The sequence below is a fragment of the Symphodus melops genome, assembly GCF_947650265.1.
Source record: "Symphodus melops genome assembly, chromosome: 22".
Classification (NCBI taxonomy): domain Eukaryota; kingdom Metazoa; phylum Chordata; class Actinopteri; order Labriformes; family Labridae; genus Symphodus; species Symphodus melops.
In genome coordinates this window covers 2,430,736-2,456,503 of record NC_136712.1, presented here as the reverse complement: position 1 = coordinate 2,456,503, position 25,768 = coordinate 2,430,736, and the positions used below count along the sequence as shown (strand labels likewise).

Sequence of the window (25,768 nt, the reverse complement as noted above, 5' to 3'; positions counted from 1 at the left end):
CTTAATGACAATGTGCTGTATTATTGATCGTAAGATGTAAACTGTGTCAGCCCACTTCTGAGAGTCCCCCCTGGTTCTGTCTGCAGGGACACTTCCACCACGTCACCACTGGCCTTTAGCAGTCTGTGACACACACACACACACACACACACACACACACTGGTATATAATCATTCTCCATAATCACTCATTAGTATACACTTCAGAGTTGATTTAATGCAGACTGACCTCCTTTTAGACCCAGATGAGTCACACAGTGTTATAACAGATTCTCTCTGAGGCTTTATCAATCACAAAATAGCACGCTGTATTTTTGTATTTCGTGTTTTCCTGTAATTCACCAGAGAGGATGAGGAAATGGAAATGTTTGCTGATCGCCGTTCAAAAAGGGCTTTACTGCAGCACAGACTGACAGCTGTGGCAGAGTCAATGTTTGCCATGATTTCCTGCAGAGATCAGAGGACCGCTCAGGCTCTTCTCCACGCTGATGGCTGCCCTGCTCGCTTTCACTCGACAATTATCAGAAAGAATGACGACGAAAGCAATGAAAACACAGCTCCAGATCTATAATTTCAAGGTCTCGATCGATCTAGCAGAGAGGGTTCGACCCCCAGCTCCTGCAGCCACATGTCCGATGTGTCCTTGGGCAATACACTTAACACCAACTCCCTCCCACTGCTTCGTCAGCGAGGTATACACGTGTATGACACTTTACCCAGCAGCCTCTACCATCAGTGTGTGAATGTCAACGAGCTCAAGTTTCATTTACCGTTTTAGTTTGAACAGTGGTATTTTTACCAGTCGCTCATCTGGATCACTTTGTAAACTCTCCTCCGGCTCAGTTTATTCCCAAAAATGAATCAAAGTAACTATGGTTGAGAGTACAGCAAAAAAAAAAGAAACTGATCCTTTTGTATTTATTTATTGAAATTAATTTTAATCTGATCTGATGAACGGATTGTCCCCTCTTTAATTTTACAAAGACAGATTTAGAAGATGTAGACTCATTTAGTCATCATCGCCTCCCTTATAAGACAAATTATTATTTTTTTCTTTTTTAATAAATATCACAGAGGCACAAAAACACAAATCTGTCACCAATAGACTAAACATACGAATACTAAATTTCCCCTTCAGGTACACGTCAATGATCATGATCTTAAATCTGTACAGTGAGCCCGGTGACACATGTTCATGTTATCCTCACGTTAACGTGCGTGTGTTAGCACTTGAATCATGCTGTTTTGATTAGCACCTTGAATTAGCATACACCGTGAAATTAGCGACCTACTCGGCAGCCTCAATTATGTGCTTGACACCCTCGTTGACCGCTCTCACCGCAGAGTGTTTGTTTCAGTTTAATGCGAATGGAAATAATTTTGAATTAGAGATCATTAAATCATCGTTTGTGTGTGTGTGTGTGTGTGTGTGTGTGTGTGTGTGTGTGTGTGTGTGTGTGTGTGTGTGTGTGTGTGTGTCTCTCTCTCCGTTTGTGCGTCTGCAGGAAAACGCCGTGAACGGGGATCACCTGTGGATGGAGACGAGTTGTTCAGGAGAGCTGTGTTATCTCGGAGAGGACACGTGTCTGCTGAAGACAGCAGTGAGTCTTGGAGACACGATGTTCTCCTCTTGAATGAATATTGTTAAATATTTTTAAACGGGATGAAACATTCAGACGAGCCAGGTCGTCAAAGCAGCAGAAGAAATAACAAAACAAAACAGGAAGTGAACGCAGCAGTGCAGAGACGTGTGTGATGAGAGGTAGCGATGCCCTCCATCCACACACACACACACACACCAATAATAACTTTGACAATAATATAATGACACCTCTGCACATTTCCACTCTCTGTATGTAATTACAGTGAGTGCTTAAGGTGAGACTGATGCTGGAGCTGCAGAAGGGGGAAAAAAACCACATTTCTCTTAAATCTCTTTCTGTCGTGTGTTTAATAAGATAAGTATTCCATCGGAGCTGTGCGCTACTGAGCAGGACGAAACGACCTCGCTGGAATCTCAGATTACTCTGACAAGTCACGTTTCCTACCTGGTGCTGGTTTACGCTCCGGCACTGAAACTCACCAGAGATTCAGGATTCACTTTGAACACTTTTGAATAAAGTCTCACAGAAGTTTGCAGGGAGACACTCTCGAGTGTTTTCTTGCGAGGGCCCGACGTTTACGAGTTTTTCGGGGCAGATTCCGATATCGATATTGGGTAGAAAAAAACCATCAGTCGCTGATATATCGTTATCTTTATTAAGCACTTTGTCCAACTAGTGGTTTTTTTCTTCTTCCAAGCTCTTCCCTTTTTAAAAAAAAAACTTTTTAGAAAGGCCCTGTTGTTTCCCAGATGTATGCTATTCTCTATAAGTTAGCATGTTGCCATGGAGACGTGACAAACTGAACATTTTCCTCTTAAGAGCTTTGTCTCTTCATGTCAGCTCTTTAGATGATAGATAGATGGATGGTTGGTGTCCTAACATTAAGACACCAAGAAAGCTCTGTGGTGTCTTAATGTTGTTTTTTTTCCTCCTCTAAAAAAAAAAGCACAGAAGAAGAGTTGTGCAGGTCAGACCACCTCCAGAAGCATCAACAGTGACTGCAGCTGATTTAACAGCAGCGTGATTCCTTCTCTCATTTCAGTCATTACTGTGTAAATGTCAACGTGTGTGTTTAAACAGTGCAGTGTCATCATACTTATTAGAACTGCAGAGCTTTTAAACTCAATGAGATGATGAGAGGCTCGTCTGACAGTCACCCGTGTGTGTTCCTGCCGTGTGTGTGTGTGTGTGTGTATCTCATCGCTCTCTCTCTGTTTGCTCCTTTAAGAAGTCGGCCCCCAGGAGGAAATGTGCTGCCTGTAAGATCGTCGTTCACAACGGCTGCATAGAGCAACTAGAAAAGGTACGCCATGTCATGACACACACACACACACACACACACACACACAGCACCACAACTCGTCTTAAAATAATGTAGGCTGCTTACTGAGCAGTGTTTGTGTCTCTCCAGATTAACTTCAGATGCAAGCCGACCTACAGAGAGGGAGGATCCCGCTGCCTCAGAGATGTGAGTGTGTGTGTGTGTGTGTGTGTGTGTGTGTGTGTGTGTGTGTGTGTGTGTGTGTGTGTGTGTGTGTGTGTGTGTGTGTGTGTGTGTGTGTGTGTGTGTGTGTGTGTGTGTGTGTGTCTACATGCATGCAGGAGAAGAAGGATTCCTGCAAATATCCAGTTTTTTTTTATTTCCCATCTTAAATCTTTCTCTCTCTTACAGCAGAACGTACTGAGACATCACTGGGTTCACAGACGAAGACAAGAGGGGAAATGTCGACAATGTGGAAAGGTACACACACACACACACACACACACACACACACACACACACACACACTCCTACATCAAAGATGGCGACTGTCGTGGAGACTTACCTGAGTGTGTCTGTGTTCGTCTCTGCAGAGTTTTCAGCAGAAGTTCTTCCACAGTAAAGAAATCATCGCCATCAGTTGCTCGTGGTGTAAACAGGCTGTAAGTAATAATAATAACTTTATTTATACGTCACCTCTGAAGACAGACGATCACAGAGACGGGAGCCCAGGAAGGGAACTGAATAAACATGCTAAAGTCCGGCCGAACAGAGAATAGAAAGAAGACAAAGACTGAAATGTCAAAAGGCATAAAAGTGATGAAACGGGCAGATAGCTCTCGGTTTAAATGAGTTTATACTGATGGACTCTTTACACAGCAGCCTCTACCATCAGTGAGTGAATGAGAAGATTTGACCTGCAGTGTGAAAACTAAGAAATATGAACAGCTGTGTTGTTTGTTTGTTTGTTTGTTTGTTTGTTTGCTTGCTTACCTGCAGTTCCACAATAAGGTGACGTGTTTCATGCTGCATCAGATTGAGGAGCCGTGTTCACTGGGGGCCCACGCTGGAGTCATAGTACCCCCCTCCTGGATCATCAAAGTCAGGAAACCACAGGTGTACACACACACACACACACACACACACACACACACTGATCACAGGTTCACCTCGCCGGTCTGTGCACTGCGTCATAAAGTTCAGTTTCAGTCGTTTAGTGATGTGACAAATCTAAATGTAAAGACACTTGTCAGAAGGTGTGTGTGTGTGTGTGTGTGTGTGTGTGTGTGTGTGTGTGTGTGTGTGTGTGTGTGTGTGCGTGTGCGTGTGCGTGTCTCCTCTGATCTGATATGAGCTGACTCGTGTCTGTTCGGTCTGAGAGAACTCTGAGTCCACGTCGTCACAAACCAAAAAAAAAACACAAACTCACCCATATCCTTCAGTCACATGATTTATTACACTTTCAATCACCATCACAGGGAAGATTGTGACGGTGGGCTAACCATTGAACTGTGTGTGTGTGTGTGTGTGTGTGTCTGACTCCAGAACTCTCTGAAGAACTCTGCAAGGAGAAAAAAGCGGACATCTTTCAAACGAAGGACGAGCAAGAAGGGACTGGATGTGAGTAACACACACCGACTGTACGACGTGTTACCGCTCCGTTCATGACCAGGAGGTTTAACGTGTTGTTTCCTTGTTATCGCTCAACTTTCTGCACATTCATTGTTCTTTTCTCTAGGAGTCAAAATGGCGTCCGTTCATGTTGAAGCCCCTCCCCTCTCCTCTCATGAAGCCAATCTTGGTATTTGTCAATCCCAAGAGCGGAGGCAACCAGGTGTGCACACCTTTACACAACATCGATGTTTCCTGAATAAAAAGACATTTCAGAAAAAAGCAGTTTTAATCCACTAAATGAGCATCAGTGAATCAGAAGGTAGTTTCATCTGACTCCTTATGAAAACATGGCGAATATTCGTTATTGTGCCGCGAGAGGTGAAAATGTTGGAACAACACAAGACGGACGAAATCGAAATCATTCAATCAATCATCAAGAACGTTTGTCATTAATCAAGACTGAAAGTCCGAAGCTCGAAGACGATCAGATGCCGTCACCATAAACAATGACAACTATGAACATTTCTACCCGGGCCTCGAACCTAAACTTTAAATGTTTTAGAAAAAAGCATCGATTGTTTTTCCAAATGCTCGTTACTCAATAACGATGGACTTGTGACTAAATGAACAGTGAGCGACGTATTTAAGTGACAGAGAAGATGTATATGATATATCTGTTTTTTTTCTCTCTGAGCTTCAGTGTGTCTCAGGTGTAAGGATGACTTCCTCTCTGTCTATACATCGTTTTCCCTGCAGGTAGAAAGGACTCATTTTATGTGTTGTGAGTAACCCCTCCATTTAAAGACACATCAACCTGATCTGACATCATGACATCAGATGTTAATAATAATAAGAAGAAAAAAAACAACTTTAAACTCTGCGTCTCTTCTGTACGAGCCTGGGCAGATCGCGAGCCGCTGAAGTCTCCTCAGGAGTTATTACATCCTGCGACGCTGCCGACAACAGGACGTTTAATTAGGGAGATGTCAGCTCAAACGGGATTACTGTTATCAGATGAAGAGAGTCGCAGCTGAAGGATTCATATTGGAGAGAATTGTGGATTTGATAACAGGAGCTAGAATAGTTTGAGATTGTGCGCTTGTTGAAGGACACCTTCAGCTGTGTGGAGTCATCTCTGTCCTCTCTGTCTCTCTGCAGGGTGCCAAGGTGCTGCAGATGTTCATGTGGATCTTGAACCCTCGACAAGTCTTCGACCTGTCACAGGGGGGGCTGCGGGAGGCGTGAGTACCCTTCAGTTGTTAGTGTTTGGCTTTATTAAAGAGTCATCTCTTCGTCTCTCTGACAGCCTCAGAGGGTGGACTGTCGTCGCCGTGCTTGACAACATTTAGAACGTGCAACTTTTTAAACCAGTAGAGGTCGCCCTCGAGCACCAAAACAAACTGCTGTTTGGCCACGCCTCCTCCACACTGACGCCTCCTTCAATCCCACTCACCTTGCATTTAGCCATTGCCTGTGTCCTGCATTGTTGTGTTAGCAGTCCACTGTTAGCACACTTAGCTCGTAGCTTCACATTGCACACACGTTAACACAGAATAACTGTGATCTAAAAGCAGGTATGTGACAGTCTGAGTATGTTCTTCTTCTTCTTCTTGACTGAAACAGCTTTTATACACGAGGGGAGGAGTAAACACAGCTCTGACAACAACACAGCCAGCAGGACTCCAGCTTCTCCCTCACTGTAGACAGTCAGGACTCACACACACATTAACACACAGACACACTGGATTTCTGCTGGATTTATGTGGAACATGTTTCATATTCTTCCTTTAAGGATGAACAACTAAAGAGATGTATCTGTGTTTTTAAATCCAAGCTGTCTAAAATGGAAATGTATGAAGAGAAAACTTAAAAAGGTTTAAAAACAAACAAACAAACAAAAAAAAGGAAATTTCTGTCAACACAAATCCAAATGTTGCAAAAGGGATTTGAAGAGATCTATACAATCATCAATAATCCATCTTCATTTCACATCCAATTATTATCAAAATGAACTTCAAGAGGGTGACAATGACCTCTTATTTCAGTACTCTGCTCATGATTTGAGCACAAATTGCAGCCACTCAACTTCAATCAGTTTTCCCCTGAATGGAGCCTCTTTCACTCCACAAGCAGACCTCGCTTTGCTTTCTCTCTTTGTGAAACATCAGGTTGGAGTTGTATCGTAAAGTGCCAAATCTGAGGATCCTGGCCTGCGGAGGCGACGGCACGGTAACAGACTCTGCTCCGCTTTCATGCAGCTCTGCTCCAGCTCATTGTGTACGTTACGGCTGCTCATACTTTGTGCGTACGTCTCACAATAGGTGGGGTGGATCCTGTCCACGCTGGACGAGCTGCAGATGAACCCTCAGCCTCCGGTCGCAGTGCTTCCTCTGGGAACAGGAAATGACCTCGCCAGGACGCTCAACTGGGGTGGGGTGAGTTCACAGCCTTGACTTCTGAGAGCGACAGGACGCGGCGGTGTCTCCTGCCTGAAGTTTTTATTCTTATTATTTATTTTTTACATTAAATTCACAACATGAAGATTTAAGATGCATGAGAAATTCAACACTTTGCACTTGAAGAGGGAAATTAATGGAGGTTGAATGATCCAGTGAGGGCTGTAAGGAAAAGTGCATTTTAAAGTTTGATAGAATGCACGCACAAAATCAAAGATATTGATTCTTGTTTTCGATACCACGGCAACAAAAATAGAAGTCCTACGCACCCGACATCGACATCTCTCGTTTTCAATCAACAACAATTTCCAGCAAACTCAGGAGTTTCAGATCATCTCCCCCACATTCCAGGAAGTGTACAACAGTGTTCTCCTTCCTGCATAACTCATCCTCCGCACCCTGAAAACCAGCCGCCGTGTGACGTCTTCATGCACGACACGTCAGGCTCAGATAACAGAGGAGTGTTAGAAGACAGACTGATGAAGTTAGATAACGAGCTGGTGAAATAACTCTGAGCCTCAAGCAGGTAAAAAAGTGAAGTAACCTTGAAGAGAGTCGATTTTTTAGACTCATTATTTAAGTATTCATTCGTTGGACTCAAACATGACTCCATACACACAACACACATGTTTTTTTCTGTAACATCTGAATCCGCACACGGTTTTGTCCTCCTGCTAAAAAGCTGCCGACCAAATCTTCGGTTTCTGTATTCAAGATGTCCATTAAACTTTGGATCCCACTCATGTCGTCACCGAACCTCTGCGAGGTCGGCGACAATCACCAGTCTTTTTCTTCTCACCTCCTCCGTCAAGGTCGAGGTGTCTGATGCAGGTTGTCCGAGCTTTTAAACGTGAAACAGAAAAGCGTCATCGCTCTGCGGGAAGGCACTTCAGTCTCTTTAGTTGGTGAAAAGCTGAAGAATCTGCCCCCTGACACACACACACACACACACACACACACACACACACACACACACACACACACACAGTTCCACTTTGCATAACTGCAGTGGAGGAGAAGAAGAGACCTTTCGCAGCTCCCACATTCTTCCATTAGGATTCTTTGGAGCACTTATGTGGGCTCACAGTAAAGATAACACACTCGCCCGCATGAGTCAAAAGACGAGATGAATTTGACTCGTGCTTATCGATGTGATGATGTTGCACATTTTATTCTGACTCTGTTCAAAGACATGTTACGTTCAGATGAGTACAAATGAGGGTTTTTATGTCTGTTTGCTGTGACTTCATGTGGCGGAGCGAAGCGTTGGATCAAGGACACATGCGTGACTCTGCAGGATTGGACGAGCACAGATCTGATAAAGTGCTGATACAGAGAGAGAGAGAGAGAGGGAACATTCATATCTGTGTGTGTGTGTGATTAGTGTGTCCTTTGTGTCCTCTGTTTGTGACTGAAGGGTTTATATCCATTATGTCTGCTGTTCTTTCCTGTCCTTCCAAAATGTCCTTTCTTCCTTTCCTTTCCTCGTGATATTCGTCCTCCACTTCCCACCTCTGTCCTTCCTTCGCATCTATTTACTTTTACACCACTCTAACACCTTTTCTCTTCTTCCTCTTCTTCCTCTCCTGTCTCGCTGACACTCTGTTGTGTTACTCACCGGTTCATCTGTCCTTCCTCTCTCTCTCGGTGTGAGTGTGAATGTCCCCGTGACGCACCCTGTGTCCGTGTCCGTGTGTGTGTCCGTGTGTGTGTGATTGTCTCTGAGGAGGCCCTGCTGATGAGTGCTACTATCATCAGGTTGCTGTGTTCTTTTGTGTGTGAGTGTGTGTGTGTGTGTGTGTGTGTGTGTGTGTGTGTGTGAGTGTGAGTGTGTGTGTGTGTGTGTGTGTGGGTGTGTGTGTGTGACGGCTGACCACAGTGTCAGTGAAGCAGCCTCGATGACCTCTTACTGAGAGCGAATCCTTCCACGCTCCGTGTGTGTGTGTGTGTGTGTGTGTGTGTGTGTGTCGGGCTCTTGTTAACGGGTAGATAAGAGAGAGAGAGAGAGCGAACAGAGAGACGGATGCAGGCGCTAATTCAGCTTAAGAGGACACCATCTCTCTTCTTTCCACATAAATTGTCCTGTCATCCATCAGCGCCTCTCTACTTCCTCCTCTTCTGACCGGCGTAACATTCCTCTCTCTCTCTCGCTCTCTCTCTCGCTCTCTCTCTCTCTGCCTGATTGTTCCACTCTCTCCTCTGTCCTATCTCTAAAGTAAAGGCATAAAAAAAATCCCAAAAATAAACGTGTAAAGAGAAAGGCTGACCTGTCCTGTCCTCATAAGTGTCCTAGCATGGCGTGCTAGTCTGCCGTATCTAAATCACCGGCCTGTTGTTTTGTCCTCACATGAAAACAAGCTTTGTAATCCCAAACTGCAAGAATGCAAGGATGCATGTCCTCTGTGGGCTTCCGTAAGAGAGGACCGTTGGTGTCGTTTTAACCTTCTTCTCTTCTTCTTCTTCTTCTTCTCTGCAGGGTTACACAGATGAACCGGTGTCCAAGGTTCTGTGTCACGTGGAGGACGGTTCGGTTGTGCAGCTCGACAGGTGGAACCTTCTAGTGGAGAAAAGCGTGACGCAGCCGGAGGAGGGCACACAGAAGGTCAGAGGACCGGCCTACTTACACTCTTTCTAAGTTGACGCACATGGATCAATCAGCACGTCCTCCGAGGTTCAATCTTTTATTTGAGGGTTCATATTTTATTAAAGGCCGGACTGAGGCTCAAGTTATCAGAACTTTATTAACTTTTTATCACAGCATTTCCTGCAGCTCATCCAACCAGCGTCGAGTTCACGTTTCATTTCCCTCCACTCGACTTGTTGAAGAGAAGTTCACTTTTTCTTTTCTTGTTTAAGTTTCGTTTTTTTTTTTTTTTTTAATGGACAGGACAGCTGAAGAGACGACGAGGACCGCAGCCTCAAGGGCGACATCTACTGGATCAAAAAAAGTCCCAACCTTCTCCCTCTTTAAATTCTCTCTCAGAGTAGGAAGCGGAGCCGCGGTGAATCAGCTGCCCTGGGTTCCCGTGTGAAGCGTATTTGAGATGTGAACTGCGTGGATGAATTGTGTCACATTCCTGCAGAAACACTCACCTCTGTGTTTTTTTTATCTGCGTCCTCAGCTGCCTCTCAACGTCTTCAACAACTACTTCAGCCTGGGCTTCGACGCTCACGTCACCCTGGAGTTCCACGAATCCAGAGGTCTCTGAAATGTGTTTTAACGTCTCGTTATTTATTTATTTTCTCATGTTTCACTCTGCATTAGCTCTATTTATGTTCCATTAACTCCTCCGCATCCCACTCCGCTGGTCGATGAGCAGAATAAATGAAATATTAAAAAGGCGCCCGTTCATTCACGCATACGCACAAGTCGAGTCGTATTTTCTCACCCTAGTACTCTTCCACTTATTTAATGTATTCTGTTTCCTCTCTCCGTCTCTCTGAACGTTTTTTTTTTTTTTTCCCCCAGAGGCCAACCCGGAGAAGTTCAACAGTCGCTTCCGCAACAAGATGTTCTATGCAGGCGTGAGTGTTCCTCTTGACTCTCTGCATATTTACACTCGGAGCTCGTGCAGGGAGTGTCCTTCTCTATAAGACTCAAACACTCAAAGCACAACTCAAAGAGAAGGAAGTTAGAAGACATGAAGGATCTTTTAAGGTCTGCTTACTGCACGAGGGAGGCACTGAGGGTAAAGTAGGTCGCGTGAGGAGTCTTTAATGAGGAGAAAATAAAAAAGTTTTTTCTGCAATAAAAAGTTTAATTTTAGACTTAAGTTGGATTCTCTCGTCAGAACGAAAGCATTTTTTTCTTTCTCGTCATGTTGCATTTTGTCGTTGAGAAATCATTTTTTTCAAACAGTCGGTCACCTCCACACGACCTGCTGTTATTCTGATGGAAATACACGTCAGTCCAAGTGAACTGATAGTGACTTCATTATCACCTCTCAGGGTTCTCATTGATCCCAGAGGGGAACCCGAGGTTGACTCTCTGATCAGAGCATGCAAAGCCTTGAAATATAAACAGGACCTGTGGACATGCACTAACAGAATGGGTTGAGTGCCTTGCTCGAGGGCATTGCGGCAGTACTCCAGGGAGTGAACTGGACCCTCGCCACCAATTTCCATTCTTTAGTCCGAGCCAGGACTTGAATGGCGACCCTCCTGTTCCCAACTCAAGTCCCTACAAACTGAACTTCTGCCGCCACAAAACACCCACCTGGGGGAGGGGCTACTGCCCTTTGTGATGTCATGAAGGGAAAATCTCCAAACGGCCTGTTTGAGCAGATAAAAAGTGGAGCAGGCAGAAGACGGAGAGGATGGTCGTTTGTAGACACAACTAGAGACACGTTTGTTTTTTAAGAAACCATTTTTTTTAAGACCCTGTATTTCAGAGAATTTCTTAAAGCTGGAAATCCTGAATAATTTCTTTAGACATGAGATCCAGCGTTTGTACTTCTTCAGTTAGTAGAATATGTACTCAAAGATGTAAGGAATAAAAGATAGGAGAAGTTGGAAAAGAGGCATGTGGGAGATTCATGTTTTTTTGATGAATGTAATGTAATGATTCTGTTTAATTATGTACATTTCTGTGTGTGTGTGTGTGTGTGCGGCTCTTTGTGTGCACGTGTGTGTGTGTGTGTGTGTGTGTGTGTGTGTGTGTGTGCGCGTCTCTTTGTGTGCACGTGTGTGTCTTCACAGGCCGCGTTCTCAGATTTCCTTCAGAGGAGCTCCAGGGATTTGTCCAAGCACGTCAGAGTAGTGGTGAGTGTTAACACACACACGTATCACTTTTCCGTGTCGACATGTCTGGGCAGCAGGTCGGCCGCTTGATTACCAGAGCTCGTCCTTGAGCCGCTCGGGTGACGTCCACCCGAGTGTCCTTCAGAGACACTCTGAACACTCAGCAGAGCTTTTTACACCGCCGCTGACCTCTGACCTCTCGGCAAGGACGGAAACAAACAATCACATTCATCTTCTATTCTGCTGCCTGCTTAAACCGTACGACAGTGAAAAACGTCCTTCACAAGTCTCTGACCTGCATGGTGAGGCTTTGAGAAAAGAGTCAAACTGTAAACTGAGAGTGAATATGACTAAAACATTAAGGATCTGAAGAGAGAGAGAGAGAAGAGTTTGTTGTTTGTAACAAAGTGAGAATACTCGAGTTGTAATTCTTTGTGTGTCTCTCTCAGTGCGATGGTACCGACTTAACTCCAAAGATCCAGGAGCTGAAGTTTCAGTGCATCGTGTTTCTAAACATTCCCAGGTAGGTGAATCAGAAACGTCACTTCACCCCACACGGCTGACTGCTCTGAGTTCTCGTGCGAGGTGATAAAACGTTTGTGCGACATTGTGACGTTTTACCGAAGTCAGAAAACGGAAAGGAGACCTTGAACAAACCCGTGTTTGCAGGTACTGTGCTGGCACCATGCCGTGGGGAAACACGGGAGACCACCGAGACTTTGAACCGCAGCGCCATGACGACGGCTGCATCGAGGTCATCGGCTTCACCATGGCCTCGCTGGTGAGAAACGAAGGCTAAACGCAGACGAACAGAGTCGTACGTTACGCGTGTGTGTAAGGGTCTTTCTCGTCCACCAGGCGGCGCTACAGGTCGGCGGTCACGGAGAGCGATTGCACCAGTGCAGAGAAGTCGTCCTCACCACCTACAAGACTGTACCTGTGCAGGTGAGCACACGCACTCCCCAGCACCACGACACACACTGTGTGTCAGACAGTTTAGCATGTGAACACGACTCGCAGGTAATCAGTGCGGCGTTAAGCTAACTCTGATGATTTGCAGCCGCTGGTTAGAGACATTTCGATCTTTGTTTCTCTGCAGATTTCGATATTTCAGCTTCGACTTGAAGTCTTTTAAATTCCAACTTTTTCCCCTCGAAATCAGTCAAAGAACGTTGGTGAAGCTAATGATAAAAGGTGCTGTTCACTGGAACGGAGATATTTGAAAACAGCCCATCGATGCCGTGCCCTTCCCATCACTCCGCCTCTGTTTAATCATTTGCTTTTAACATTGATCCCTGTGTGTGTGTGTGTGTGTGTGTGTGTTTGTGTGCGTGTGCGTGTGAAGGTGGACGGAGAGCCGTGCCGCCTGTCTCCCTCCACTCTCCACATCTCCCTGCGAAATCAGGCCAACATGGTCCAGAAGAGCAAGAGACGCACCTCTGTTCCCCTGCTTAACGAGTGAGTCACACACACACACACACACACACACACACACACACACACACACACAGAGGAACTAGGCCAGCAGCGTTGTAAAAGCCCGGCTTGCACTGAGTGAGTCATACAATCTGTTCGGTGGGCGCTGACATTCACTCCTCTCAACGTCCCACATCTCTGACCAGAGCGCCAAAAAAAAACACACAATCAGAGGAGCGATCTGTGTGTTCGTCCACTCACATTAATCCAAAATCAAAACAGCGTGGGGTTACTCCACTGACACAGTGACATGTTACACCCTGCGGTTTCCCCCCTCTACTTGTGTACATCAGCTGGGGAACCGAAGGAGACACTTATTGATCTGTTTCCAGGAGAAACCCACAGCACTCTATTAGAAAACAATGTCAGACTGTGAGGACACTGACTGTGTGGAAAGATGGATGTAAGTGGAGCCAGAGCCTTTTCGCTCGCCTGTTTACGGGGGGAACGGATCTGTGGCACTCTGGGTTGGTCCGCAGCAGAACGCCTTCTCGAGTCGGTTCAGACACTCGTGCTAATCCTCCTTCTTCTTCTGCCGATCGCGGCGTTTCAATCCAAACTTCTCAGAGGAGTGAACGCTCACACATGAATCAGTCTCCTGACATGGAGGGGGCGGAGTTCATGACCACAGGTCAGACTCAAACTCGGGCCGCCTGCTTGGAGGGGCGGGACTTGACCTCGACGCCGTCTGCGCCCCGTACAGAGTAGAAGCATCCATCTTTTTACACAGTCTGCGTGAGACTGTGTGGCTACTAACACTCCTCCATCCTCGCAGCACTAATAACTCTTCATGTATTTATCTGTGTTTAAATGTCGGCCTGTTTATAACAGTTTGTAAAACAGGCTGCACAAAAAGACTCATAACAGAGGAATAACTACAGCTGAGTCTCTGCTTCATGTTCTGCTGCTGTGCTCTTTGTGTGTGTCCACTTACCTCTGGGCTTCTCTCCTCCTCCTCCTCCTCCTCCTCCTCCTCCTCCTCTTCTTCTAAACATTGATTATTTATTGTTTTCATTTGTTTAACTTCTCTCCTCTCCTTCGTTTATGTCCTTCCCTCCTGTCTCATTTTATTTGTTTTACCCTGTGATCCTCTCCTCTTCCCCTCCTCTTCCCCTCCTCTTCCTCTCCTCTCCTCTTCCCCTCCTCTTCCTCTCCTCTTCCCCTCCTCTTCCCTCCTCTCCCTTCCTCTCCTCTTCCTCTCCTCTCCTCTTCCCCTCCTCTCCCTTCCTCTCCTCTTCCCCTCCTCTCCCTTCCTATCCTCTTCCCTCCTCTCCCTTCCTCTCCTCTTCCTCTCCTCTCCTCTTCCCCTCCTCTCCCTTCCTCTCCTCTCCCCTCCTCTCCCTTCCTCTCCTCTTCCTCTCCTCTCCTCTTCCCCTCCTCTCCCTTCCTCTCCTCTTCCCCTCCTCTCCTCTCCTCTCCTCTCCTCTTCCCCTCCTCTCCCTTCCTCTCCTCTTCCCCTCCTCTCCCTTCCTCTCCTCTTCCCCTCCTCTCCTCTCCTCTCCTCTCCCTTCCTCTCCTCTTCCTCTCCTCTCCTCTTCCTCTCCTCTTCCTCTCCTCTTCCCCTCCTCTTCCCCTCCTCTTCCCCTCCTCTTCCTCTCCTCTTCCCCTCCTCTCCTCTCCTCTTCCCCTCCTCTTCCCTCCTCTCCCTTCCTCTCCTCTTCTCTCCTCTCCTCTCCTCTCCTCCCCTTCATGTTCTTGTTTCCTCTCCTCTCTTCTTTTCTCTCTCCTCCTCCACCACTCTCCTCCTCTTCTCGCCTTGTGTCTCCTCCCTTTCTTTTCTTCCTCCTCCTCTTTATTTTCTCTTCTTCTTTTTCCGCCTGTTTCTCTCCTCTCTTCTTTGTTTTCTCATTAACCCCTCGTCTCTCCTCCTCTCCTCTCTACCACACACTCCTCCTCCTCTCCTTGTGTGTGTGTGTATATTTGTGTGTGCGGCGGTAGTATTCAGAAGGTGTGTGCAGCTGATCTGCGCCGCCTCTCTGCTCCCCCAGACTCCTTCTCTGTGTAAGTACCTGCGCCCTCTGTCACTGTGAGAGAGAGTGTGTGTGTGTGTGTGTGTGTGTGTACAGATGGATGTGTCTCTGCTTCGACTGATATTTAACTCCATAATAACAGAATACATACTTTACATAGTTTACATTTTACTGTAGGTGTTTCAACTTCAGCCTAGAACAGTCATTTCCAAACGCACACTTCCTGTTTTTATTATCCAATGAGGTTCAGCTTAGTGTAGTTCTTCTTTGTTCTTCCCTGCAGGTGGTTCATTTCATGAAAGTCTCATGTGTAGATTTCTTTCTTTAAACATGTGTATGACAAGAAAAAACACAAAACAAGTCAAATAGATAAAAAGAAAACATCAGAAGACAATAAAACAGGTGACAACATGAGACAAGCAGGCAGAGGTGCAGTTATGATAGTGTGTGTTGAAGATGTTTATTAGCTTCACATCGAGTCTTTGAGTGTGATGAATGAGTATCTGTATGGCAGCATGCTGAAGAAGCCTCTCCTCTTCTGAATGAGCTTCCTGTCGCCACGTTCCCTTTGCACTTCACTTTACCCTGAGCTGTGCTTTTCTCTCCCCCTGCACCTGCCCTGCCCCCCTCACCTGTCTGACCCCCCCCCCCCCCCGACAGCTGATGCATGATTATGCTTGAGCTGAGAAGAACACTGCAGATGTAAATAATTCCTTGTAGTTCCACACCCTGATGGTTCAGGCTGGAGCTTTTTAAAGGCAGGGTTGTTGGGTTTTTTTTATTATTATTTATCCATCAGCAGAGTTTTTTTTTCTTCTCGCCCACCCTGATTCTGACGTCAATAATCTGCCTTCATCAGCCTCCGTCCTCGCTCAAGGCATTGTTGCCCACGATGATCGACTTAAAAATGTGTTGGCCTGCGTCAAACTCACAAGGAGAGCTGAGCCTTTTTTTATTTCTACTGCAAAAGTTTAATATTTTATTTCTACAAATCTTTATGCATCAACTTAAAAAACTTTATTTAAAAACAGGAAAATGGAAAACAGAAAACATGAACACAAGATGGATAAGGAGTTTACTGTTTTCTTTAAGTGTGTGTGTGTGTGTGTGTGTGTCTGTGTGCATGTGCGCATGTTCGTCCTTATCACCACACGCTTGCGGGTGTCTGAAATGTGTGTGTGTGTCTGTATGTGTGTGTGTGTGTGCGCTCATCTTAAATTTCATCAGGTGTGTGTTTTTCCTTTTCAGTCCTCATGCAGTTCCTGATCGTCTGCGTCTTCGGGTGAATCGTATCAGCCTGCAGGAGTACGACCGGCTGCAGTACGACAAAGAACGACTACGAGACATCTGTAAGAGTGTGTGTGTGTGTGTGTGTGTGTGTGTTTTCAAAACTGAGTAAATGCAGAGAAGCAATACCTGCTGGTATATGCAGTCACTGCTAGCAGCTGTCCTGACTAAGTGCTTCGACACACGAGAGAAGAAACCCTGAAACAGACGATTCACACAATCACCGAGACACTGAAGCTAAAATACACAAAAGTTAAAAAAGCGTACAGGTGACGGTGCAGAGTTAAAGTTTAAAACAAGTTTTCTGAGAGTTTGTTCCAGATATACGGAGCATAGAAAGTGAACGCTGCATCTCCATGTTTGGTTCGGACTCGGGGGACGGAGGTCCGACATGTCCCGGACGACCCGAGAGGTCCGGACGGCTCGTAGTTAATCAGGAGGTCAGGAGTGTATTTTGGCCCTGAAGCAGTGAGCGCAGAAAAGCTCCACAAACCTTCTCTATGCTGTCCATCTATCTGCAAACACACACACACACGCACACACACACAGTCAGATCCCAGCTGGTGAACATGATGGAGCAACAGGAGCTGCATATTCACAAACAGCACACACAGACAAAAAAAAAAAAAAAAAAAAAAGCTAAAAGATGGGATATCAGAGAAAGCGTCAGTCATGTGTCAGAACTTTCTCCCCCTTGTTTGTTTTACGTCTTCCAGCCATCCCAGTCGGCATCGTGGTGGTGAGGGGCGACTGTGACCTGGAGACGTGCAGACTCTACATCGACAGACTGCAAGAGGCAAGTTTCCCCCCCCCCCCCCCCCCGTCGTCAGAACTCAACCCGTCTTCTTCCCTTTACCCTCTCTTCTCCTGTCATCATGATCTCATGACGCTCGCTTGCTGCAGCACCGTCGCTCCTCCTCTCTTGTTAGTGTGCTATGTATCTATATATAAACATAAATGAAGTCATAGGCAGCAGCGGTGGGAATGCAGAGCCGCTCTTTGTGTCTCATGTCGGTGGAGGGGGGGCGGGACTAATCAAGCTAACATCTGTGGAAGTTTTTTTTTGCTCCAAATGCTTTGGCTGTTTGTTAACCTTGAAACCTGTCTGCTGTGCTTGCTAGGACTTACACCAGGCGCCATCTACTGGCCACAGAGTGCACTATCAGGTATATGACTTTTGGGTGTTTCCCTGTAGAAAAAGTTGAGTTATCATTATGATGTCCAAAATGTGTGAATTTCATAGCAGTACGTCGATTTATTCATGAAGCGAATCCTCAGCAGTGAGGTAGATCAAAGTGCTGCACACAAGACGTCGAAGGCATCACAACACAGAGAAATGAAATAGTAGTAAAAGTAAGCTACTCTGCTTCACTGTCCTGATCGTCTGCTTCTTGTTATCGATGGTTCAGCTGCTCAGAAACAGTTTTCTCTGTCTTTGCTTCCTCTCTCTTCAAACGTTGTTGTTTTTGAGTTTTAACGGTCAGTGATGTCGAAGATCTCAGCGTCCGTTTTCTTCTCCTCCAGGACGAGTGTCGAGGCATTCCCAGGACCAGCTCCACCAGTCGGCTCTCTCCGAACTGGAGCTTCCTGGACTGTGAGTGACTGAAACACAAAGTCACTTTTTCCCTGTTTTGATAGAAGCGGTCAAATGTAAAGCTAACATCACGTGTTGCTGTTTTAGTTCTCGTCTGTTCGGCACGTTTGATCGGATACATGCCGGTCTTATTTTTTTCTAACATCTTCTCGATGTTTGTCTCTACAGCCACTTCAGCGGACCGCTTCTATCGCATCGACAAGGCTCAGGTGAAAACACTCAAATAAGAAAATACCCAAAATGATGGTGTTTATCACGTCCCGATGTCCGTGCGTTTGCGTTAACGTGCCTCTGCTCTGTGCGTCTGTAGGAGCACCTCCACTTTGTGACAGAAATCTGTCAGGAGGAGGTTTTCATCCTGGACCACGAAGCTCCGACTGTGAGTCAGGGCTCGTCCACGGGGATGCCTGATCTGGTGGTGGAGCCCTCCGCTGGGTACGTCAGCAGCAACATTCATTAAGACGTTTGTGTGTTGAACTCTGGGAACTTTAGAAGAACATTTTAAAGGGAGGGAATTTCACCTTTCCCACTTTGTTAATGAGCTCAGCGCTCACGTCTGATCCCGACGGTGGGTTGATGTGACGTTGAGCCGGCGCTGAAAAGGCGTCAAACTCTGAATCTATGAGCGGCGTGTTCCTGTCGGTCACGTCCTCAAACGTCTCGTTTGCTATGATGGTTCAGTTTACCGTCTCCACATTCCCAACAACACGAGCTGAACACAGATGTTTTAAAACTTTACAAGATAAAATATTTTAAACTGTTTTTAAATGAAAGTAAATCACATATTAACTCTCTTTTAACCTTTTCATTTTTCAGTTCTCCCTTATCATCAGAGGACCAAGGTACAGTCCACACACACACACACACACACACACATCCGTTGTTGCGTGCACTCATGGCCTTTGATCAGCATTTCCTAAATATAATCTTCCCCTTTGATTATTCAAATAATGGTTTTGGTTCTTCAAAGACTCGTTCTGGAAAGTTCTGAACGTTTGAGGAGGTTTTATTGCAGCCTTGTGTCCTCAGACCTCGTGTGCAGAGAGACGTCTCTGTTGATCCTGGGACTCTCCAGTCCAGTCAACCTGTTGTTCCAGACATGTCCAGACATGCTATCAGTCCGTCCACTTTCACTTTCACTTTAATATTTTCCCCCTCAGATAGCAAAAAAACACCACACCCCCTCCGCCTCTTATATCTGTGTTTGTGCTGCCTTAGTTCATCCTCACACACCTTCAATTCAGATCTGATTATTCTGAAGGTTTGCTTCGTGTTTCGTAGTTAAAAAGTTTGATTTTTTTAAATCAAGGACCGAAAGCAACACAAGTGCTGCAAGCAGGAACGTCCTTAAATACCTGCAAATACAAAGCATGACTCATCAAAACACACAGACATGACACGGCGCTGTCTGCTGCTCAGCACACAGTGTCTAAAGTGCAAAGTGCATTCAGGGTGTGTCCAACGCCAGGTTTTGTTAGTTCAACACAAGCTGCAGCCTAGTTAGGCGTGTGGCTGACATGATTGACAGGTGGGCGGGACATAACGGTTCATCAAGAGGTTTAAAACCCACCTCAGCTCCAGCCTGTCGTTCAGTTGACTGAAAGTTAGTTTGAGGCAGCATTTCCAACATGGCGGCTGCTGCTGATGAGCCTCCGGACGTTAATATTTACAGTCTGTGGTTCAACAGAAACATAAACTGGAAGCGAGTTGCAAAGCCCAAAGATTGTATTTTGTCCCCACCATGATAGTATTTATTTTTTAAGCTCGGGTAAAAAAAACCCTTCTTCTTCTGTCTTTAAAAACATGCAGACTAGCGTAGAACGTAAACTAACTAAAGCCTTGACCTTCATCATGCCGGGTCATCGTAGGTGTTTGTCTGTGGAAATTTCCCCTCTGTGCCCAGAGCTCACACGATGATGATGATGATCTCTTTTTGTGTCCACAGCTCTACTTAAAGCAGCCAGCACGGGGGATCTTTCTATGGTAGGGTGCAATCTAACACACACACACACACACACACACACACACACACACACACTCACACACACTCACATTCTCGAGAAATGTGAAATTCAAAACTGGTTGCACCTGTTTTTGTTTGCTTTTGGAGTTTCCAAACCACTGAACTTCTTCATAACAAAAAAAAAAACAACATTTCGATTCAACTTCTCTTTTTGAACAGCTGATAAAAACATGACTCAGCATTCAGCACGTTTGCTTATAAAGTTGATGCAGTCACGAGAGGGGAAAAAAAGATGCGATTGCCGAGACAGACAGATGAACTTTACGAAATGATCAAACCTCTGGACTCACAACGACAAAAATATAAAATAAACTGAGCTCATGTGAAAAGTGTTTGAAAGAGTGAGAACGCCACCTCACCTGCAGAAAATCAAACATCTGCAGTTTCACCGGTTTTTGATTTACAGTCGACAGAATACAAAGAAGCTCCACATGATATCTCTTTATATTCCTTGTTGTAAATAAAAGTGTCCCTAATCTCTTTTCTCGCCCTGCTCGTGTGCACAGCTGTCGGAGTGCGTGCGTCGAGGCGTCAGCTTGCTGGTCAGAGACTCTGGAGGTTGTTCGGCGTTGCACATCGCTGCTCGGAACGGACACGCCGAGCTGGTCAGCTTCATCCTGCAGCAGGGTGAGACAGCGAATCCTTCTCCTGTCTCTGTGTGAACATCTGTTCATCACTGTCCACCATCCGGACGGTGTTTGCTTGAACGATCCGAATATCTGACGCTGTTTGTTCCTCCTTCTTTGATTTCAGGCTCCAAGGTGCTTCTGGATCTGACGGACCGAGAGAAGTATGTTGTTCTGTTTTTGTGTGAAGAACTCTGTGTGTGTTTATTTCAGTTTTCTGTGATAATACTTCCACTTGACCCACCGTCATATCTTTATATCTGCAGCTTATCTTGTTTAGAAGATATTTATGTCGTCTCTTGTTGTTACCCGAGTATGTGAAGAAACTTTTGTGTGTGTGTGTGTGTGTGTGTGTGTGTGTAGAGGGGACACCGCGTTGCACAAAGCCGCCTCAGAGAAGCAGCACTCCGTGTGTCATCTCCTGGTGGAGGCCGGGGCGTCGCTCCAGAAGACCAACTTCCGGGTAAATGCGCAGCTTTCATGCTCCACACACTCACAGTTCAGTGGACACACACACACAACCCCCCACACACACATACACACACACACACACACACACACACTTTAATCTAGGACCAGAAACCCGAGGTCACGACCTGCAGAAAGATTCTCACCTTCAGTCAAACTTTAAGTCTGATTTTCAGCTGTGAGCTGATACATGTTTGAACCAACGTAGCGTAGTTAGCTTAACGTTAGCGTAGTTAGCTTAACGTTCAGGAGCTCAAGTGTTGATCTAGATCATCGCCTCGTGTTCCTCCGGGCGGCGTTTTAAGCTCAAATAGGACTTCTTTATCCTGAAGTCTTTCCTGTACACGACTTCACGAGTTGTGTTTGTAGGCCGCAGTAAATAGTTTGAGTAATCATCTGTGAGACGAGCTGAAGAATACGTGCAGCCGTTCTCTCCTCTCACTCTGCCGTCGTGTTTTTTTGTCCACCAGGGGAAAACACCAGCAGAGGAAGCGGAGGGAGACTCGGAGCTCACCACCTACCTGAGCGCCCAACAAAACACACCTTCTACTCCTCACGAGGACTTAGAGACTGCTGTCTGAAGCACACACACACACACACACACACACACACACACACACACACACACACACACACACACACACACACACACACACACTGTGTCTCTCTGGACTCTGCACACACTCGCAGAGAAAACAGACTTTGGATTGAAGCTCCAGAGGTGTAAACTGCTTCAGCTCAGAGGAGATTTTAAAGCTCAACTATTTATTTGTATTTATTTATTCATATTCTATTTATTGATTGTTTGATTGGCTGAGTGATTGATTGTCGGACTATATAACAGTTCAGGATGTAAGTGCACTTTGAGCAGCCGTCTGGCGGCGAGTTCACTTGAAGACGTGTCTTTTATTTCGCTCACATTTCAGATTTCACACTCCGACAGTTTCTGCGGAGAGGAATCCCGAAGACATGCGGCGTCATCTCAGAGCGCGTCGACACTCTGAGCTTTTTCTATATTTACCCCATCAAATGTTTGTGCCAAAGACATTACACTGACGCCGCGTCAGGAAATGTTCCCAGAATCCATCGCTGTCATCAGACTCCCAGGACGGATCGCTTTTATACCAAACTGTAACGTTGATGTTTTTATTTATTGGGAAGCTACATCACCGGGTCGAAGGACGGCTTTTAGAAAGGAAAAGATAAAACTGTTTATTTCTATCATTTTGAAAATGTGAAAATATGAGAAACTGCTTCAAAGCAATGACAGGCAACGATCTAAAGTCAGAGAGTTTAAGCAAAGTCAAAGTTTTTTAAAAACATCATCAGGAGGAAGAGAAGTCGTTTCACTTCAGCGACGCCATTTAACGTTTTTTAAGACTTATCTTCTCTCTCTTTATTTTAGAAACAGGAAGTGGAAAGAGTCAGACACCAGAGGGAGAGAGAGAGAGGGGGAGGAGCGACATGCAGGTCAGAGCAAAGCTGAGGGTCAAGGACTTAATTCTCCACACATGGGGCGCGAGCACCAGCCATCCTGACGTCCATCACACTCTGTCTAACAGTATTTAGTGACCTGATTGGACACGATCAAGGTGTAATATTAAGTCTCCAATAATCTTAAAGTATCCAATAAGTCAAAAAAGAATTCAGGCACAGATGGCGTCGATGGGAGGTCTCGTCTCGTGTACGGAGGCTGTCGTCCTCCAAGCGGGCGGCTCGGGTTCAAGTCCGACCTGTGGTCCCACTTTCTCTCTCTCTCCTCTGATTGCCCACTCTATCCCTGTAATGTGGCGTCGAGAATTCATCATATCCTTCAGGGGCTGAACCACAGTGGACTATTTGGAGAGCTCAAAAACAAACAGCAGCTTTTTATATTCCTCTGCTGTCACCAAACTGTTCACAAAAAGGATGATTTAAGCGTCATCGCTAAAACAGATTACAGATGCTCCAATCGCCGTCAAACAGTCTGAATATTTCACCGCGTGTCTGGTACTCCCGACCCCGACAGTGCTCCTAACATGCTGTGTGTGTGTGTGTGTGTGTGTGTGTGTGTGTGTGTGTGTGTGTGTGTGTGTGTGTGTGTGTGTGTGTGTGTGTGTGTGTGTGTGTGTGTGTGTGTGTGTGTGTGTGTGTGTGTGTGTGTGTGTGTGTGTGTGTGTGTTACAATATGGCCCATTCCATATCAGACCTGGTTAGAGACGTTGATAAGCGTGACCATGAAAACAAACTGTGTGGTGATATAACTGTGTGTGTGTGTGTGTGTGTGAGTGAGAGCAGCATTTATCCAAGAAGAAGAAGAAGCTGAGCCATATTCAATGCAAAATGAATGAATCGATGACGTCTTATTTTGCGTTTCTCTCTGATTGTTTACATTACATTAATGTTTCGCACCGAGGATTATCGAATGTGTGTTCCGGTCGGTTCCATGATTGTCTCGTTACACTTTCTTTTCTTTTTTTCTTTTTTTTTGTGCATGTTTGTCGATGCATTGAACTCTTAAACAGCCCTGTGCTCTCTTTTTCTATAACCTGTTGTTAACTACATCTAAATATAAAACAGTGACGACTCTCGCCGAGGATTCGCAGACATGACGAGAGATTTTTAAAGACTCGGAGTCGTTGTGTAAATTCTGTTTTTTAAAAAAGTGCAGTAACTCATGTCGTCCAGTTTCAGCTTCTACAAAAAGTCACAGTATTGATCAGATTGAACTGTCGTTACCTTTCATTTCTTCAATTCACCCACTCTTCAGTGTTTTATCTTTACTATTCAAACCCGTGCAAGGATTTTTTTTAATTTTTTTTTTAATTCAAGCAAACTCAAATCAAACCTGTGAAATCTGCAGAAAAAAAACAAACAAATGAGCTCCTTATGCTGCATCTGAGGGAGTCCTTTACATATCCCGTTAAGTCAATCATTTCCCCAAAATCACAACAGACAAACAACAACATTATCAATAAATGTTTTTCAGCTTTTCTTTAACGTAACACTCCAAAACAAGGAGAACAACTCATTCTGGAAACCGGTTCAACGACGAGCTCGGCAAATCTGACACCTGATTGGATCCGCTCGTAAAGTAAAAAGAAATCGATGTTAAATGTTGCCTAATCTCAAAATCTGCCCTCCTGACCTTACTGGTCGACCTTGAAACCTGCCAGATAGTAGTTTTTTCTCTTCCTGCGGCTGAGTCCTTCCTCTGAGTGCGTGGGCACTTTAAAAATAAAGAACGAACTAAATACAGAAAGAAGAAGCCGATTGAAGCCCTTTGAGTGAACTCTCTCTCTCTGTGAGGATATTTGACCGCGGTTAAAGCTAATCCACACACACACACACACACACGCTTGTCATCACTCCTTCTAAGGAACAGAAACACGACTGTGTATCAAACTGTGTCTCATCAGCGTTGGTTATGCATGACAGTTTTCTTACCTCTCTGGATTATTTAAAAGACAAAAAGGCATTATTGTTGTTTCAACTATTAAATGAATATAAATGATTTCTACCCGAGTTCTCTCTGAGGTTCAACATGTTGGTTTATTTTTCTTCTGCTTTTGTATTTTTTATTTCCGTGCTGCTGCTGCTGCTGATGATGATGATGATGATGATGATGGGATTACTTGAAGTTTGTTGTATTATTTGATGACTTTGTTAAAAGATGTGATGCAGTAGTTTTCGCCTCTGGCCTTGTTTCTGTCCATCGATTGTTTTGGTAAAAATCAGAACTGAAATGGATTTCACATGTTCCTTATTTGTGATTCAAACTTCAACTTCTTTAAGAAACGACCGTCACAGAAGTCCCACAGAACGCTGCAGGGCTGCCGGGGAGGGCTGCCCTCCAGTGCTGGATGAAGAGAGCCGACGGGAAGAGGTTTAAAACCATCTCGTGGAAGTCTTGGTTTCATATCCAGGACGAGTCGTTCAGCCTCATCCTGGGATTACGCCAACGTACGTTTTCCTCATAATCTGAACCTTCGCCCACGTTTAGTTTGGACATCCAGCTTTGTAACTGGTCAACTTGAAATGATCTAAATACCCTCTGGACCAAACCTCTCAATTCATCTGTCTCAAAGTTTTTCTGGACAAAAACCCAAAACTGACGATTATAAACTTTCATGATAAATCAGTAAATGATGTTCAGATATTTCATCCTTGACTGAAGAGAAGCTGTAACTTAATATGTGCACAAACATATTAACCCGAAAATCTTTACTGTCAAAACATACACTAACTAAAGTGACGTTCACAGGAAGTTTAGTGGAAAGATTTTCTCAATTTACAGGAAATTATTCGATTCAGGTTCAGACAGTTTAAACTTCAGGGGAATTTGAATTAAATTATTTTAAAGTAAAACACTTTCTTCAATTTCCTCACCAGAGTTTCACTTTTCATGGAGATCATTTAAATTGCTCTCTCTCTCTCTCTCTCTCTCTCTCTCTCTCTCTCTCTCTCTCTCTCTCTCTCTCTCTCTCTCTCTCTCTCTCTCTCTCTCTCTCTCTCTCTCTCTCTCTCTCTCTCTCTCTCTCTCTCTCAGAAAAATACTTTACGGACTTTTATTTCAACAGAACATCACATTAAGACTTATTAAAGGTCTCGATTTGTATTATCTAGATGTTTTTTGTTTCCTGCCAGGATTGATTTTAAAAGAAACATTAA

At 45.1% G+C, this 25,768-nt stretch overlaps 1 protein-coding gene across 1 annotated transcript in view; it reads left to right on the top strand.

Annotated features, from left to right (window-relative positions):
* The window catches only part of dgki (diacylglycerol kinase, iota), a 56,116-nt gene extending 31,333 nt beyond the window's left edge, over positions 1-24,783 (top strand). Inside the window, exons 3-35 of the mRNA XM_079335233.1 lie at positions 1,505-1,600; positions 2,832-2,906; positions 3,015-3,071; positions 3,276-3,344; positions 3,458-3,526; positions 3,864-3,980; positions 4,410-4,484; positions 4,603-4,698; positions 5,637-5,719; positions 6,647-6,707; positions 6,800-6,913; positions 9,411-9,536; positions 10,057-10,135; positions 10,404-10,459; positions 11,633-11,695; positions 12,124-12,197; positions 12,344-12,455; positions 12,533-12,619; positions 13,020-13,132; positions 15,089-15,151; positions 16,369-16,469; positions 17,124-17,203; positions 17,529-17,573; positions 17,932-18,001; positions 18,170-18,210; positions 18,312-18,436; positions 18,818-18,843; positions 19,947-19,984; positions 20,531-20,651; positions 20,778-20,814; positions 21,014-21,113; positions 21,589-21,732; positions 21,777-24,783. Coding sequence (XP_079191359.1) covers positions 1,505-1,600; positions 2,832-2,906; positions 3,015-3,071; positions 3,276-3,344; positions 3,458-3,526; positions 3,864-3,980; positions 4,410-4,484; positions 4,603-4,698; positions 5,637-5,719; positions 6,647-6,707; positions 6,800-6,913; positions 9,411-9,536; positions 10,057-10,135; positions 10,404-10,459; positions 11,633-11,695; positions 12,124-12,197; positions 12,344-12,455; positions 12,533-12,619; positions 13,020-13,132; positions 15,089-15,151; positions 16,369-16,469; positions 17,124-17,203; positions 17,529-17,573; positions 17,932-18,001; positions 18,170-18,210; positions 18,312-18,436; positions 18,818-18,843; positions 19,947-19,984; positions 20,531-20,651; positions 20,778-20,814; positions 21,014-21,113; positions 21,589-21,699 — 2,580 coding nt within the window. The 3' untranslated portion in view covers positions 21,700-21,732; positions 21,777-24,783. The remainder of the gene's footprint in view (positions 1-1,504; positions 1,601-2,831; positions 2,907-3,014; positions 3,072-3,275; positions 3,345-3,457; positions 3,527-3,863; positions 3,981-4,409; positions 4,485-4,602; positions 4,699-5,636; positions 5,720-6,646; positions 6,708-6,799; positions 6,914-9,410; positions 9,537-10,056; positions 10,136-10,403; positions 10,460-11,632; positions 11,696-12,123; positions 12,198-12,343; positions 12,456-12,532; positions 12,620-13,019; positions 13,133-15,088; positions 15,152-16,368; positions 16,470-17,123; positions 17,204-17,528; positions 17,574-17,931; positions 18,002-18,169; positions 18,211-18,311; positions 18,437-18,817; positions 18,844-19,946; positions 19,985-20,530; positions 20,652-20,777; positions 20,815-21,013; positions 21,114-21,588; positions 21,733-21,776) is intronic.
* The last annotated feature ends 985 nt before the right edge of the window (positions 24,784-25,768 follow it).